Raw genomic sequence first — 15799 nt, 5'->3', positions numbered from 1 at the left:
AATTCATTCCACAGTCCATCCTGAAAAATCCCTATCACTGCAGGAAACCAGCCACCAAAGGCAAGAATGAGCAAAACAGTCGTGACCACCGATACTGCCCACACTCACAGCAAAAAATAGTTGTGGCGAGTAGATTCCAAGAAGAAGGAAAGGGATAACAAGTCTGACTACGGACTACTAAAATGGACAAAACAACCTTGAAAAGCAACTGAGGAAAACTGTCAAAGCTTCTCGAAGGGAAGCTGCCTCCCCACCCTCACTGCACCTTGCACCCCGGGGAGGAGGCACAGGAGACCCATGCAGCAGGTGTTGGCAAGGAGTCTGGGCCTCTCTTCTTTAAGAGCTCTTCAGGCATTTTTCACACTCTCCAAAGTTAGACTATGGAGAACTGAACAACGCGGTAGGAAGATCTAAAGAAATTACTTAGCTGAGAAACTTTAAGAGAAGAAAAGTATGAGTGAAAAAAGTATATAATGGACCATGGAGCCTGAGGGCTGACTTCCATGGCGACAATGAAGAGGCCAGTGGGTACGGGTGCTTGCTGCCAAGTCTGCAGACCAGAGTTTGAGTCCTAGGACCTGACTTCACTATGCATTAGACCCCTGCAAACAAATGAACAAATGTAATGGTGATGTTAAAAAGAAACTGAAGGGTGAATATCTTCAACTACTGAGAGAAAGCAATTAACAACCTGGAATTCATATCCCAAACTGTTGGCTGCTGCTGCTGCTGGTGGCACATACCTATATATAACCTTAGCACTCGAGAAGCTGAGGCAGGAGGATCATGAGTTTGAGGCCACACTGAACTAATTAGGGAGACCCTGTCTCAAAACATAACATTGAATATTAAAGAATTAGGACAAAATAAAAGTATCATCAGTAGGCAAAATACTACTTATCCCCTCACAAACCAAACCAAACCAAACCAAACCAAACCAAAAGTCAACCAAACGACAGCAACAAAAGCTCCACAGGCTCTCAGCAAAGGAAACAAGAGAAACATCTGAGTTTCAGGACTGAATGACAAAGGAATAACAAAGTGGGAAAGTCTAAATTGCACTATTCAGGCCAAACAGTAACCTCTACTTTGTATGACTAAAAAAGCACAATAGAAATCCTGGATGGTAGTTCTACAACAGCTCAGAGATAGCTATAAAGACAGCATCTCTGTGTCAACTGCTTTCTCTACTCTTCAGCTAAGAGAACTGCAGGGTTAAAGGTCATGGGTACTGTCAAACCTTGTCTTGTGTATCATCAAGTTATTGTAGATTATTCTTCCAAACTACACTGCTCTTGGCAATGGACTACCATGCTCCTCTTGCGGAAGCAAGGCTTGTCTGTAGTCCAGTGCTGTACAAGGCAGAGGACTGCGCTTTCAAAGGCTCCGGGATGGAGAGTGCTTGCCACATCTGTCAGGAAGTCAGTTAAATCGGATGGCTTCCTGTTTGTGGTTGCATAGTACGCCTGTTCCTAGGGTAGCCATAAAAAGTCAACGCTTTTGTGCTTAGTAACAAATATATTATGAAAGATGTTTATGATATCCTCATTCTGACTATCTCTTTATGACACTACAGTTCTGAGAAATCAAATTATACCTGTATTTACACGCCCCAGAAGGGTGGGTTCATCTCAAGATATGCTAAAGAGATAGGAGGAATAACTAATACTCCTTTAATGAACTACAGTACTATTCCTTCCAAGAATTAACTGCCCCTAGCCCAGATCCCTGTGAGCTCAGCCACCTTGGGGTTTAGCTTGGTCTACCCATCTTTCTGACTCAGCTTTCCCGGTTCCTTCACTTTGGATGCTGGCCCGAGCCTAAGCACACTTTTTCTGGCATATTATATTTCCTTATCCTTCTCTCTGTATGACCTCCCTCCCTGCCATGTTGCTGTCTGATGCCATGTGGGACTTTAATTATGCCTTAAGTGTTAGACTTTAATTATGCCTTAAGTGTCATGGCACGGTTTTTCTTGTCCCCTCTGAGCAGCTGCTGAGACTTAGACCGTGACTGCCTGGGGGGCCTTCCAATAACATTGTCCCCAAGCTTCCATTTGAGTCTACTTCTTAAAGTCTTTTAATAATAAGACCACAAACTCCACAAGGGTCCCTGCATTTACCCACATCATCTGGTGACCACAAAGAGACTCCCTGGAACTTTGGTCACCCTATGGCCCGTGTCCATGTGTGCCCCCTACACTGTGTTTCTTGTTCTGTCCTGCATTGGAGGGCTAGTGTTCTTCACTGGTGTTCAAAGGAAGAACTGGTGTGGTGCAGTTTCAGAGATGGGCTATGTGTTCATTTTAGGCTACCTGGGGAGTTTCAAAAGCTCACAGAAACAGCCCTGCCAACCTCATTTTTTTCTTGTTATGGAAAACACATAAAAATATAAAGAAAAAGCCACCAAGAGCTTTAGTAGCTAAAGATACATGATGTTAAACACTGCTGTGGTACATGACACAGTATTATTTTCTAGACATACCCATTTTGGTTTGGTACCTTGGCTGTAATAACATTGAAAAGATTTTAATGTTTTCCCTCTTTTATTTTGAGAAAAGCTATTTACTTCTCTGCAAATCATTCCATATTATGTCCCACAGCTGGGGCTTACTTCTGATCATCTACAGGATAAAACTACACAGGTTGTTACAAGTATTTGAATGAAGACATAATGTACACTATCAGATGTGGGAACATAGATTTAAAAGCTCTGCCAACACGAAGTGGCTTTCCTTTCCACACAAGCTTGGACAACCTTCACTTTCTACAATCTGTCTGGGTTTTGTTTGTTTTTATGTTTACTATGAGTTCTTTGCACATATTTTCACAGTTGAATGGCACTGGGTTCAGAGGCATCCCAGTCTCACTCTGACCCCTCCCTTCCCTGCTGCGGTGTCAGTAGCAAGACCGCCTGGTCACATTTACTGATCTGGTCACATTTACTGATGAAAGAGAAATGTCTTTTCTTCCCTCTGCCAGTCTAGGCTTGTCCTTAGAACCTTGGGCTGGTTGCAGGCACTGGCATGTGGCAGACGGCTTTGATTGAATGTGAGTGCATAAGAATCAGATGAACTGATAACTGAGCTGGGCTCTCCATCTGGAACTCCACACCAAGTAGACAAAGAGCCAATCAGTATAGGGAGTTGCTCCAGCTCGCTCACGGTCATGGATCCTGGCTTCCGTGAAATGCAAGTGTTTTGTTGTTGTCAAGTGCTGTGATAGCTTTCTGTTTGGGACTGATACAGCTGCCATGTGTGGCTGGAGGGGATTGGCCCAAGAAGCCTGATAGTTCTTCCAGTGCCTTGACTTCTCTCTGCCCCTTCCTCTCTGTATCACCCAACCACCTATTTCACCTTTGTGGAATACGCTCACTTTCCTCTCAAAGTTCTTTGACAATGCAACGTTTTCTATGATGGTCTGCTCTACCTATGATCCACTCTGTCTTTCAAATCTACTTTGCATTGGCTTTTCTGGTGGCCCTTTGTCTGCTCTCGATAATTTATTCCATGTCCTAAAATGTAATTGTCCTAAAGCTTCAAATGAATTTTATTTGAGGAAGAATAATGGTGAATTCGGACTACCATGTTGAATTGAAGTGCTGTTTTTCCTTCTGATACTCAAAAGTTTAATTTTGAACTCAAAATTGGACACACACTAGCTAAGGTATCACTGCCACTAGGTGTCACTAGAGAGGTGACAATTTTAGAATTAATACTTGTGGATTTTTGAAGAAACTGTATCCCTCTCTATGCTAAATGTTCATAACAAGATATTTACCAATACAACACTCAATAGCACCAATGTCCCTATAAATGCATCTTACTTCTGAACATCAGTGAGAGAATCTTGGTCTCTTGAGTTCCTTATTTGACTCTAGCCCAGCTCTGGACCCTCAGGGCCGCAGGCAGTTACAACGAGACTTACTGTAGGTTCACCAGACTTACTCATGCTGCAAAAGGAAGAACTGAGGCCACACAAACTCCCAGCACAAGGTCACCAACCTCCACCCAGGCCTGGACTGGAACCCAGCCTTTACGGTCGCCTCACACACACATACCCTGACCCCCCGCATACTGTCAGAAGTGTGTCATCCTTTTCTTGACAGCATTTCTCTCCTCTTCATCATCTGTCCTTCCACAGGGGTGGACACCCTGTCTGTCTTGTTCTCATTTTCAGCTACTCTTCAGGCGTCCTCTGTCTTAAGGTACCCAGTACATACTTCTTTACTGGATGACTGTTTTCTCACTACAATCCATCAACTTCTTCAGTGTAATCCCTTACAGCAATAGCTTATGAGGGAAAGAAAGGGGAGTGTTTATGTGGCTTGAAAGGACAGGCCAAAGTTCACGGCCATGTCTATTTGAGACTGCGGTTCTCAAATTCTCAAAGCATTCACATTTAAAGTAACAAAAGCTACTAGTCCCTGCCCTAGCAAAAGGCAACTGGATGTAATGTTTTTGACTCCAATCTATTCGGGCCCTCACTGCCCTTTGCCTCAATTTGCAACCACAGATGTAAGTGTGAGTTCTCCAGGCATATTTTAGCTCTAAATGTCTGTGAGGTTGTGCCATGCCCACTTATCACTCCAGTGGATTCTGAGTGTCAGGCCTGAAAGCTTGTTCATGGATTTGAGGTGTGCAGCTTCAAAGGGAGCTAGCTAGCCTCCTGGAGTTCATTTCTTGGCATCTTGGCATCTCTTAACTCAGATGTGTTCCAGATTGGTCTCTGCAAAAGTCTATGGAGAGTTTTGTGTGCTTTCTTTGTTCAGGCCTATAGGTGCCCTAAGAAATGATTCGTAAATAGCTAAAACTGAGATTGAATATTGTTTCCTGGCCTCCACAGTGTTTCAATGGTCCTAATTGATTTCCTAGCTGTTATTAGCTTGAAATTTTTACAAGGGAAGCTGCCTTATCAGACAGGGTGTCCCCAGAATTAGCAATAGAAGTCAGGCATTGTTGCCTACTGATTCCCACAAGGAAGCTACCTTATCAGACAGGGTGTCTCCAGAGTTAGAGATAGTAGTCAAACACTATTGCTATCTGTAAACATAGTTAGAACTCTAAGAGCAGTACCACACAAGGCAGAATTGCTTTACAAACTAGAGAGTAGTTGAAGTTTCCTGAACTAATGTTTGCGTTACAAGCTAAACCATTCCCAGGAGATGCTAGTATGGGACCTCCTGGTGCTTACCTGCTTCAGATCAAGAGAGTGTGCTTAGGGCTGCCAAGATAGCCCAGCAGGGAAGAGCACTATTGCTCTTCCGAAGGAATCATTTACACCTGGCTGTTTGATCTTACTGACTTTGATGTGACCACTACCTGCCTATGTGATCCCTGACATTCGCCCTGTTTCTGTATACTATATAAGCCTGATTTTCACTTTGTGCAAATACACTCAGATACCACACTCCCTTGTATTGTTTCTTTTTGTCACTTGCCGAATTCTTTGCCCACCAGGTCAGAACTCTAATCACCCCATGGAACAAGGGGTCCCTGCAGTAACCCAGTCCATGACAAGGCTGGAAACTGAGGGAAGTGGGAGAATCAGGGGAGGCTGATGGCCAGGAAAGAACTACTTGCTGATGGTTCTTGCACACACTACCTTTTCAGCAGGAAAGATGTGCTGCTTCATGAACTGCTTCACTCTAGTGAGAACTTCCTGGCCTCTCCTGCTCTGTACAAACAGCTGGTTTTTAGCATCAGCCTGTGGCAGTGTAGTGCTAAGAGTTCTGGGCAATAAAAGAAAAAAAATGGTTACGAAGGTGTCCGAAGTCATTATTATATATTTCTTAAAATAAGGCAAAGTTTCCCCAGCTATCCAAAATAAAATAAAATAAAACAAAGTGAAGAGTGAGGACCCCAGGCTGTCTCCTGACTCTCTGGGATCTTATGAGACTAAGCCAGTCGAGGCTGCCAGTTGAATTACCCACTAAGCCAATCGAGGCTGCCAGTTGAATTACCCACTAAGCCAATCGAGGCGGCCAGTTGAATTTTTACCCAAAGAATATGTTTTCCTTACCTTTTTGATACCTGTAATCCAGTCTCTGCCAGAGGCTGCACAGTATTGGCAGTCAGAAAGCTATCCTCAGATGAGTTATTTCCCATGAGGTATCTACTGTAGACTCCCTACAAGTAAATTAACATGGGACAATTAAAGCTCATTGAAAATGATCCTTTGGCTATCCAATTAGTCCTTCCAGTCTGTTTCCATGTGGGGAACTAAACTTAGACACCAAAGATGTCAGTCAGACCATGGAGGCTGTGGACTGACTTGCAGAGGGTACTGCATGGCTCTGGGTTAGTCACACTCATATCACGTAGTTGTGACACTCTAATCCAGGCAGAAGTATAACCAATGACTCAAGCCAAACTTGAAAATGAGCCACTACCCAAAACAAGGTGACCTGCGGGTCACTGCGTTTGTACTGAACACTGTTTCCCTTCACAGTGATCAAAACGGACTCAGATACCAACAGCAAGGGGAAGGCCGCGAGATGACCTTTCCTGTTCAATATCATGTTTGAGTCCTAGTTTGGGTAAAGCTGTGTCTTTTGAGCAGTGTGACCTGAAAGGCAATCAGCTCTTTCCCAACTCTCCACTTCTGTGCTTCCACCCGAACACACCCTCTTCTTGAAGTGAAGGCTTATCTCCATCTTCAGTTTGACCAGCTTTGGAATCATAATGGGAACACATTTCTGGGTGTGTTCATGTGTACATTTCTAGAAAGAGTTAGCTGTGGTGGGAAGACCTACCCTGGAGGACTTCATTCACTGGGTGGCTCCCAGACTAAACAAGGGGAGAAGACTTTTGGTCTTCAACAGAGAAGGATTTTAGCTTGCTTTCCACCCCCCGACCCCCGCCCCTGGCAGGCATATCGTGGTCTTTCCCACCATGCACTTCTCCCTACTCTCCCACCACCATCACATCTTCTCTCACTGACCTTCTCTGTACAAGAGTCATAACGCATGTGATACTCAAATGTTCTTCCCACTGAAGTCTTTTGTTGTTGTTGTAAAATTCTAAATTTACATGTTACTGATATTGGACTTGACTTTGGAGGAGCACAGTGGCCTATACAGTGGCTTGAACTGGAAGACATAGCTCACAGCACATCAGAAAGAAATGGTGAAACTTGCTTCAAATAATTACCTGTGCTATTCCAGCCAGCTTAAAAAATGAGAGGGCCATAAAGAAATTCCAATTAGGGAGATTAGGATCAATTCCCCTGCGGTGGCAGTATATTGAAATCAGTTCTTCCATCAACGGTATTCCTAGAAAAATAGCATACAGCACCTTAATGAGAATGCCACAGAGAACATTTCAAAATGACATAATGTAGCAAGAAGACACAATGTGGAATGCAGTGCAAACACAGTCAGTATTGAGCCTGTTCTAAATGTTGATTCCCCAAGTAATAGTATATGCCAAAAATTGTGAGTGAGATGCTAAGGTCAGAAAGCCAGTAAGATGAATTAGAAACAGTTTTAAGGTACAAAAGCTTCATAAAACTGCAAGCAATTAATGTCTTTTAGCTCTGGCAATAATAAAGAGGATTGCATATGACTGCTCTTCGGTACCTGTGTTCTCTTGAATGTGAGAGCCTCGGTTTATCATGGGCAGAGTCCTGGGCCAAAAGTAAAACAAGGAAAGATGGGCTAAGTCTGACAAAGGATGGCCGAAGGTCGAGAGCTCCCAGTCCAGCACCGCTAAAACTCGACACTGCAACAAGATGCACACAGGGCACAGTGGATTCAAAACAAACTGAATAAGCAAGCAGAGGGCACAGTAGTTCAACATTCACATTTCCATCAAAATGGAACACAAGGTCACAGCCTGTAGTCTTTGCCCACAGCGGTGCATCTCATTTATGGAAACCAACCAGAATCAACTGTCTAGAGCCAAGGCCTCCGGTCCCACTGCTGGCTGCCAATCCTCCTGCACTCTGCCCTGACATCTCTACTAACAAACAGATGCAAACTCAGCTCCGACTTCTCAGTCTGGAGGAACTCAAGTAAAGAGGAAGTTTAATGATTAATTATATTTATATTTTAAGAATTAATATAGAAGGGAGAGTTTGCTCTGGTAGTGAAAATAACTATATATATTATATGTGTGTGTGTGTGTGTGTGTATTGTCTTTCACTTCCTTTGATTCTTTGGGAAAACTTAGACATGATATTGTAGAGTTGTGGGTTATTGTGGACTCTGAATCACACAGATCTAGATTCAGAACAGAGCCTGGGTTGCAGGTAAGTAAAGGGCTGGAAATCGCAGGTCATCAATCAAGTGCTTGCTGGGCTCTAAGTTCAGTCCATAGGCACTGGGGAAAAGGTCTTATTTGATTAAGATATGAAGTTATAGCCACGTGATATTATGCGGCAAAAAACTGAAAACCTAAGTTCAAGGTTTAAAAACCAAATGTCCTGAGGCCAGCCTGGTCTATAAACTGAGTTCCAGGACAGCCAGGACTATACAGAGAAACCCTGTCTCGAAAAACCAAAAAAACCAAAACAAACCAAAACAAAAAACAAAACAAAAACAAAAAACTAAATGTCCTATACTCAGGAAATGTTCTGATTCACACACATACCTCCAATCTAAATATTTTAATTAAATAAATACTAAAGGAGACAGTTTTGGAAATAACTGATTGTGGTCATTGTCCCTGCAGGGTAAAAAGCCACACAAAGTCATGCGGGAATCATGGAGCCCGAAGAAGGGAAAATCAAGCTGTGAGATCTCAAAGGAGGTGGAAAGGGCTGCGGGGCTGCCAGGGCCGGGGCTTGGCAGGCGCTCACAGAAGGTGAAATGGAAGCAGAGGGAAAGGCAAGGAGAGAACAGAAGGAAGGTGGGCATCGACTTTGTACCCGCCTGGTTACTTAAGGCCTATGTTGAGGAATGCAGAGGACAGGCTCTCAGCACCTCGCTATATTACCTTTTCTGTAATTTTAAATGTAATTTCATTTGTGTGTATGTGTGCTTTGTCTGCATATAAGTGCATCACATACATGCACTGCCTAAAGAAGCCAGAAGGAGCACTGAATTCTCTGGTGCTGGAGAGCAGCCAATGTTAACTGCTGAGCCATCTCTCCATCCCTGGGTTTTGAACTGTTCACGTTAGTCTACTCAGGGCCATCCCTTCTATGCCTGGCTGTATAGGTTGTTTGGATGGTGTGTTGGCATGCGGGTCTAAGATTGCCCTCTTGCTCTTGGCCAGTTATCTTTTCTTTCCATCTGTGTTTTATGCTCACTGGGGGCAGACATGAACGTTTCTGAGCACAGAGTTGCTCACGACTTAATGCTGCTGACGTGAATTCTGCCAGCCATGTTACTCCATGACGCTGGCATTTTAAGTAGTAGATTGAAGTCTTTTTCAACAAGAAAGACACACAGCAACCTTCAAGTGCTTACGTGATGACTGTGTCACTGTTTAAGATTAGGACCAGGGCTGGTGAGATGGCTCAGTGGGGAAGAGCACTGTCTGCTCTTTGGAAGGTCATGAGTTCAAATCCCAGCAACCACATGGTGGCTCACAACCGCAATGAGATAAAAGATTAGGACCAGCCCCAAAGCAGAGTCCTGTGCCATAAACTCTGTAAGACTCATCTCCAGAGTTTTAAGTCAGAAAGTCTGTGCTGTGGGGAGGAACAGACTGATCCTGGGATCCTTCAGGAGACTGGGGACATCTGTCTCCTTCTGGAGCCTCAGGTCAGACCTAGACAGTGTGTCACAAGCACAGCTCACGGTACCTCTTTGGGGTGGAAAACTATGTTATCCAGCTTAAAGTCTCCGTGGATCAGGCACTCCTCATTGTCATTATCTGGCAAGTTCTTCATTAGCCACGTGGAGAGCTGGTCCATGGCAGGGATGCTCTGATGGGCTGAGGCCTGGTACTGCTTCGTCCAGGTGGACACCTGGAAAGGGACAGAGGTACAGAAAGAACGTTCCGGAGTAAGTGTCTCTAAGACCAGTTCATCTGTGCCCAAGTCCACCTTATTCCTGAATGCTTAATAAAACAGTGCTCACATGAAACTCTCAGCAGGCTGAAACACTCCTATCAGCCAAAACCCCCAACACTCAACTTTCTGTTCCAGCTTGCTCCATTTTACCTACATAGGCTTCTATTGGAGAAGAAGTAAAAATGCTGGCATAGGTGTCAGGATTGGTCCTCACTTAGTAACTACTTCATGGAAGACAGAAATGCATACAAACAACCCCCCCCCCCAACACAGATACACATACACACAACACGTACACATACCACATACACAGTTTCTCTCTCTTTCTCTCTCTCTCTCTCTCTCTCTCTCTCTCTCTCTCTCTCTCACATACACACACACACACACACACCCCACAAACAGACAATTTCTCCCTGAAAAGGGGGCAATGAGAAGGCTAGAAAGCACTTCTCCCACTTACCGTCCTCTCCCTCACCCACGCAGTACTTTAAATGTACCAATATGAGTAGAGCAGACTTTATATTGCTCTTAGAATTAGAAGCAAACAAAACCCCCCTATTCTCAGGTCTTACTGGCTGGGATTTATATAATGTCTAGGAACTTACCCGTGTATTATAGGGCCAGTATAACCTTCAAATTCCTCATCTGCAAAATGAGGATAATACCTATGTCTTGTGAGTTCTGCAGAGATTTTAAAATGAGGCAGTCTATAGCTCACTTAGCAGCCAACAGCACACAGCGAACACTCTATTCTCTTCCATCTTCCTACCCCACTCTCAAAGGATGTGCTTACAGTAGAATGCAGCCCATGAGTGCCTGGCCTCTCTTGTGTTTGGTTGCAAGGGTCACCAACTCATTCTTAATGCTCTATATTAGTTCCTTTCCACACCCAAGCACAGGCACGCCAATGCCCATGCCCTGGACATACAGCTCTTGCAGTGAGCACTGAACAATTTACTAATAGGTGGTAAGCTTGAGAAAATAGACCATTTCCCAGTTTCATGTGTATGAGACTCATGAATGGGTGTCTTAAAAACAACCACAAATTTCTTTAGGGTAGAAACTTTTTTTTTTTTTTTTTTTTTTTTTTTTTTTTTTTTTTTGGTTTTTTGAGACAGGGTTTCTCTGTGTAGTTCTGGTCCTGGAACTCACTCTGGCCTTGAACTCAGAAATCTGCCTGTCTCTGCCTCCCAAGTGCTGAGATTAAAGGCGTGCACCACCACTGCCTGGCTCTGATTTCTTGATATTTAAAAAAGTAAAGCATTAAATTGATAAAAGCTTAATAGATTTTTACTTAGCGCAACCTAGAAAGGGGAAAGTGAGAAGAAAATCTACTGGTAAACCAAGTGAAAGGCAGAAACAGAAGCTTTTACTATAAACAAAGTTATCTAAAAAATAAAGTTAGTGGGAGGGGAGATGGCTCAGTCAATAAAGGGCTTCCTGGGCAAGCATGGGGACCTAAGCATGGTCCCCAGAACCCAGATAAAGAGAAAATAAGGAAGGATGGAAGAAAAGAAGACAAAGAAAGCCAGCCAGGCATGATGGTGCATGCTTGGAATTCTAATACTGAGGAGTAGAGATAAGAGGAGCCCTCAAGCTTGCTGGCCAGCCAGCCAGGCCTAATCAGAAAGCTTAAGGCCAACCAGTGAGGCGCCTTGCCTAGTATATAAGGTGGGTGGCTCCAGAATATGAAAGCTGAGGCTAATTTCTGGCCTTCATTCCACACCCATGTGCCATACTTGTGTGCCTGCATACACAGATTCATCCACTCAACACACACACACACATACACACACACACACATACACACACACACACACACACACACATACACACACACACACACACACACACACACACACACCAGCATTATTTCATGCTAAAAAAAATCCGGCTACATTACCAAGGAAGATGTTAAATGGCAAAATTTCAGAGAGCCACATAATAAACAAGGTTTTCTTTTACTAGCCATTCACGGTACCTTATTTTGGGACCATGCAGTACTTTTTAACGTAGACCACTTACCTGCCTTTTGCAGTACCCAACTCCAGTACCATATTTGTCCAGTTCCAATGAGTGTACATCCAGAGAATGTAGCCATGCCAGGGTTTCTGCCACAGACACATATATAGCTGCACGTTCTGCCGGGCTAACTCCAGGAATGGAAAAATCACGAAAGATCCGACCCTATCAAAGTGATCACAACGGCAAGTTTTTAAATATCTGATGGACAAAATCAGTAATCTACAGAGCATGCTAGGCATAGGCTTGTCTGTGAAATGTGTATGTGGATACATACCAAAGGCAAAATTCAAGGACATGCCAGAGTGAACCTGAAGGCTTTAAACTGATTATAGCTCACATCTTCAAATTAAAAACAATTTGAATTTGCTCTTAACGGTTTGTTTTTTCTATTTGGAAGAGTGCCTTCCCCCCATAAGAACATATGCATCCCCATCTTCCTGTTTGGCTGCAATTGTTGGAAGCTCTTTACTGCCACCTAGAGGAGCTGTTAAGAACAAGTTAGCGATATAAAAGTAACAACCAAGTAAGATTGTTACCTTACCTGCACATGTTCCATCACATAAAATTCTGTTCCGATGATGGAAGCATCGCTGCAGTAAAGCAGAGGCTTGGGAACAGGAAATCCAATGGAAAGCAAGGCTTTCTGGACCTTGAATTCTCTGTCAATCTAGAATTATTAAAATCCAGAAACAGAGAAATTTAATAACTACATGTGAGCTAACCTTAACTAAGGCTATTGGTTACAACATGTGTCAATAAGTAACGATTCCATTAACAGGAGCTTGTTCAGCTATTAAAATTACAAAGTGGGCTATCTCTAAAGCATGATCATCTAACTGGGGTAAAATGAGGCTTAATACTGGCTCTTGTAGCAGGAAGGCAACGGTCTGGATATATGTCACAGGTTTTGTTAAAGGGCAGTTCTGTGTTCTCAGCAGTTCCCTGCTTATTGGCTTCACCTCTCCCTTCATCGTTCTCAGGAAGCTTAGGATCGAGTTCCTCTAGACAGATACTAGAGCCGGAGATGGCAGGCAGTGGTTGTGGGAAGGGAAAATCACCTGTTCCTTCTGATCGAGACAGAAGCAAACTTCCCAGGAAGGGGCATGAAGACCCTTACAGGTACATGGTCTGTTTTGGGGACCCAGATAACTCTGAGGGAAACCAGGTACCCAGAAGTTGATATTAAATCTAGGGGATCAAGTAAGAGAAAAGGAAAACTTATGTCCTTGGGCAGGACATATGTGCAGTCCCAGAAAGGACCCAAGGGCTTGGCTTACTGCAGAGCTATAATACGAGTGAGCAAGGATGATTGGTGCATGTGGAAAGTGCCTTACTCCAGAGCTGGGACAAAGGTGACTGACCAGTTCTAGGGAGGGGAAGGCATGTTGCTCAGCTTGAGTTCAAAGAGTAATGCAGTCATGGACCAGGGAAGTAATGAACCCGAAGTGAGACCAGTCCACAATACCAAGGGCTATTGAAAGAGATGTGGCAGGAACCAAGACGGGTGGCAGGGAGTGTGGGGGCAACAAAAGGGCTAGGGAATTACAACACGGACAAAGCAGGGACACTGCTTTTTAAAACACGGACTTGGGAAAAGCTGAGGAAGTTCAGACAAGCTACTTTCCATCCACAGAGCTGTACTTAGGCTGAGAGCAGGATGTGTTCTGCTGTGTTCTAGTGGGACAGAGTCAGGAGGAGACTCAAAGAGGATTGCTTCTGAGGTAGACATTTCTAGGCAGGGTGGGGGTTTCCTTCATGCCATGCTGACATTAACAAAATACCCAACTTCTTTTTTTTTTTAAAGCATCTAAGTTACTCTGTGTTTTCAAGAGTATGGTGGAGCCAAGAAAATGAGCATCTGTCCCCATGTTACTATGATACCAAACTCCCCCACAGTGGTCTTTCCCAGTGAATGACTAGAAAGCACGGGACTCCAGTACCACCACATATGCAGAGAGTACTTAGTACATTTTGACTCCAGGACCACCACATATGCAGAGAGTACTTAGTACATTTTAACTCCAGTACCACCACATATGCAGAGAGTACTTAGTACATTTTGACTCCAGTACCACCACATATGCAGAGAATACTTAGTACATTTTGACTCCAGTACCACCACATATGCAGAGAATACTTAGTACATTTTGACTCCAGTACCACCACATATGCAGAGAGTACTTAGTACATTTTACAAGGCTTGGATTTATGTCCCTTCCTGCTCCCTAACTATCTCGAGATAATTCCTGTTTTTGCCATCAGGAAAATTTAGTTTAAAAATTGACTGGTAAATTATGTTTGTATGTATTTATGAGGTATAGCATGATAACTTGGTTTATGTATTTACTGGGTAGTGAATAACTCAGAATAATTAGACAACTTAACTTGTAACAGACATCTTTTATAATTTTTCCTGATGATTCTAAATCTTAAAGCCTACTGTACAATGACCACTCAGGTCTTTCCTTTTTTTAACCCCTGAATGATTATAAGATGCCCAAAGTAAATACAGTAAACTAACTCATCAAGTAATGATCATCATTATAGATAATACTCTTGGTATGCAGGGAAAAGAAGGCACTTAGAAATGAGTAGCAATGAATGCATCCACAGGGAACAACAAAGCCCACCAGGATGACAGTTTAAACACGGCTTTGGTCTTCAACCACAGATCTTTTTTAAAACAAAAGGATGTGCAAGCCAAGTGAATATTCAATTAAAAGTGAAGCATGCTTGCATTACTCAGGAACTACGAGGAGGGCTTCACATGAAGATTGAACTGCTCTTGTGTTCTCAGAGGCAGAGGAGGCCTTCACATGAGGATTCAACTGCTCTTACATTCTCAGAGGCAGTTACTTGTGATCGGTGAAAGGCTCGCTGCGTTTCTGGGTCATACCTTATGTGCTTTGGGAAGGAGAGAGCCAGGTGGTTTCTTCCTGAGAACATATGCTTGAGATCCTTTCTGGAGAAAAAACGTTGGGTTGGACTGTCCTGATCTAGAAAAAAAAGTTTTCAAATGTCCATTATAAACATGCCTCCTTCCTGAAATCTCAGAGAACAAGGAACCCAATGCTAGCCTGCCAGGGAACGGGCAGGCTGCAGCAGCTCGGCCAATCCCATCTTCGGTGGATTGGATTTCTGATCATTCTTGTTTTCTGAGGTTCTTTGTTCTACAATCTGCTCTTGCATAATTTCTTAAGCACTTCTAGCTGCATATAAACATCTAATTATTCCTGAAGTCTTTCAAGCTTCTCTTTGCTTCAGAAACTGTGATTCTCTTCCTTGTAGTCTGTTGTAAACCCATCTCAGTTCATCTAGCAAGCTTTTATTCCCATCTTTTCACTAATGTGGGCCTTTCAAGGCCAGTGGCACAAACTATGGCACACATCTACCTCTGTCCACTCCTTCTCAAATTCCTTTGTAGCCTTCTTGTAACTTTTCAACTTAACACTGGTCTATTGTGGCTGAATTTCCAAACCACCATTGATTTGGATCCCTTCCTTCCTTCCTTCCTTCTTCCTTCCTTTCTTCTTTCCTTCCTTTCTTTTAGTGGTTTTAAGGCATTTATTATAGAAAGGCAGAGAGTGGGAGATGTGTAGAGAAGTAGAGGCTGGCCATGGCCACGTGGAGAGAGGGGGGAAGGGAATGAGGACAGGAGGAGCAAGAGGGCAAGAGTAAGAGCAAGAGAATAAGAGAGCAAGAACTCTTCCTTCCTTTCAAAGACTCTCTCGCCGGGCAGTGGTGGTGCACGCCTTTAGCCCCAGCACTTGGGAGGCAGAGGCAGGCAGATTTCTGAGTTCAAGGCCAGCCTGGTC

General features: G+C 43.6%; 1 protein-coding gene across 1 annotated transcript in view; it reads right to left on the bottom strand.

Annotated features, from left to right (window-relative positions):
• Positions 1 to 15799, bottom strand: part of Acad11 (acyl-CoA dehydrogenase family member 11) — a 61591-nt gene that overhangs the window by 38025 nt on the left and 7767 nt on the right. The window contains exons 2-9 of the mRNA XM_031346223.1: positions 14881 to 14980; positions 12526 to 12651; positions 11985 to 12146; positions 9750 to 9914; positions 7579 to 7720; positions 7151 to 7272; positions 6021 to 6127; positions 5604 to 5730 (exon numbers count right to left, since the gene is read on the bottom strand). Of these exons, the coding sequence (XP_031202083.1) occupies positions 5604 to 5730; positions 6021 to 6127; positions 7151 to 7272; positions 7579 to 7720; positions 9750 to 9914; positions 11985 to 12146; positions 12526 to 12651; positions 14881 to 14980 (1051 nt within the window). The remainder of the gene's footprint in view (positions 1 to 5603; positions 5731 to 6020; positions 6128 to 7150; positions 7273 to 7578; positions 7721 to 9749; positions 9915 to 11984; positions 12147 to 12525; positions 12652 to 14880; positions 14981 to 15799) is intronic.

Source organism: Mastomys coucha, unplaced genomic scaffold (genome assembly GCF_008632895.1).
Source record: "Mastomys coucha isolate ucsf_1 unplaced genomic scaffold, UCSF_Mcou_1 pScaffold23, whole genome shotgun sequence".
NCBI lineage: Eukaryota > Metazoa > Chordata > Mammalia > Rodentia > Muridae > Mastomys > Mastomys coucha.
The sequence above is the reverse complement of the archived record's forward strand: the minus strand, read 5'-3'. Positions and strand labels throughout refer to the sequence as shown.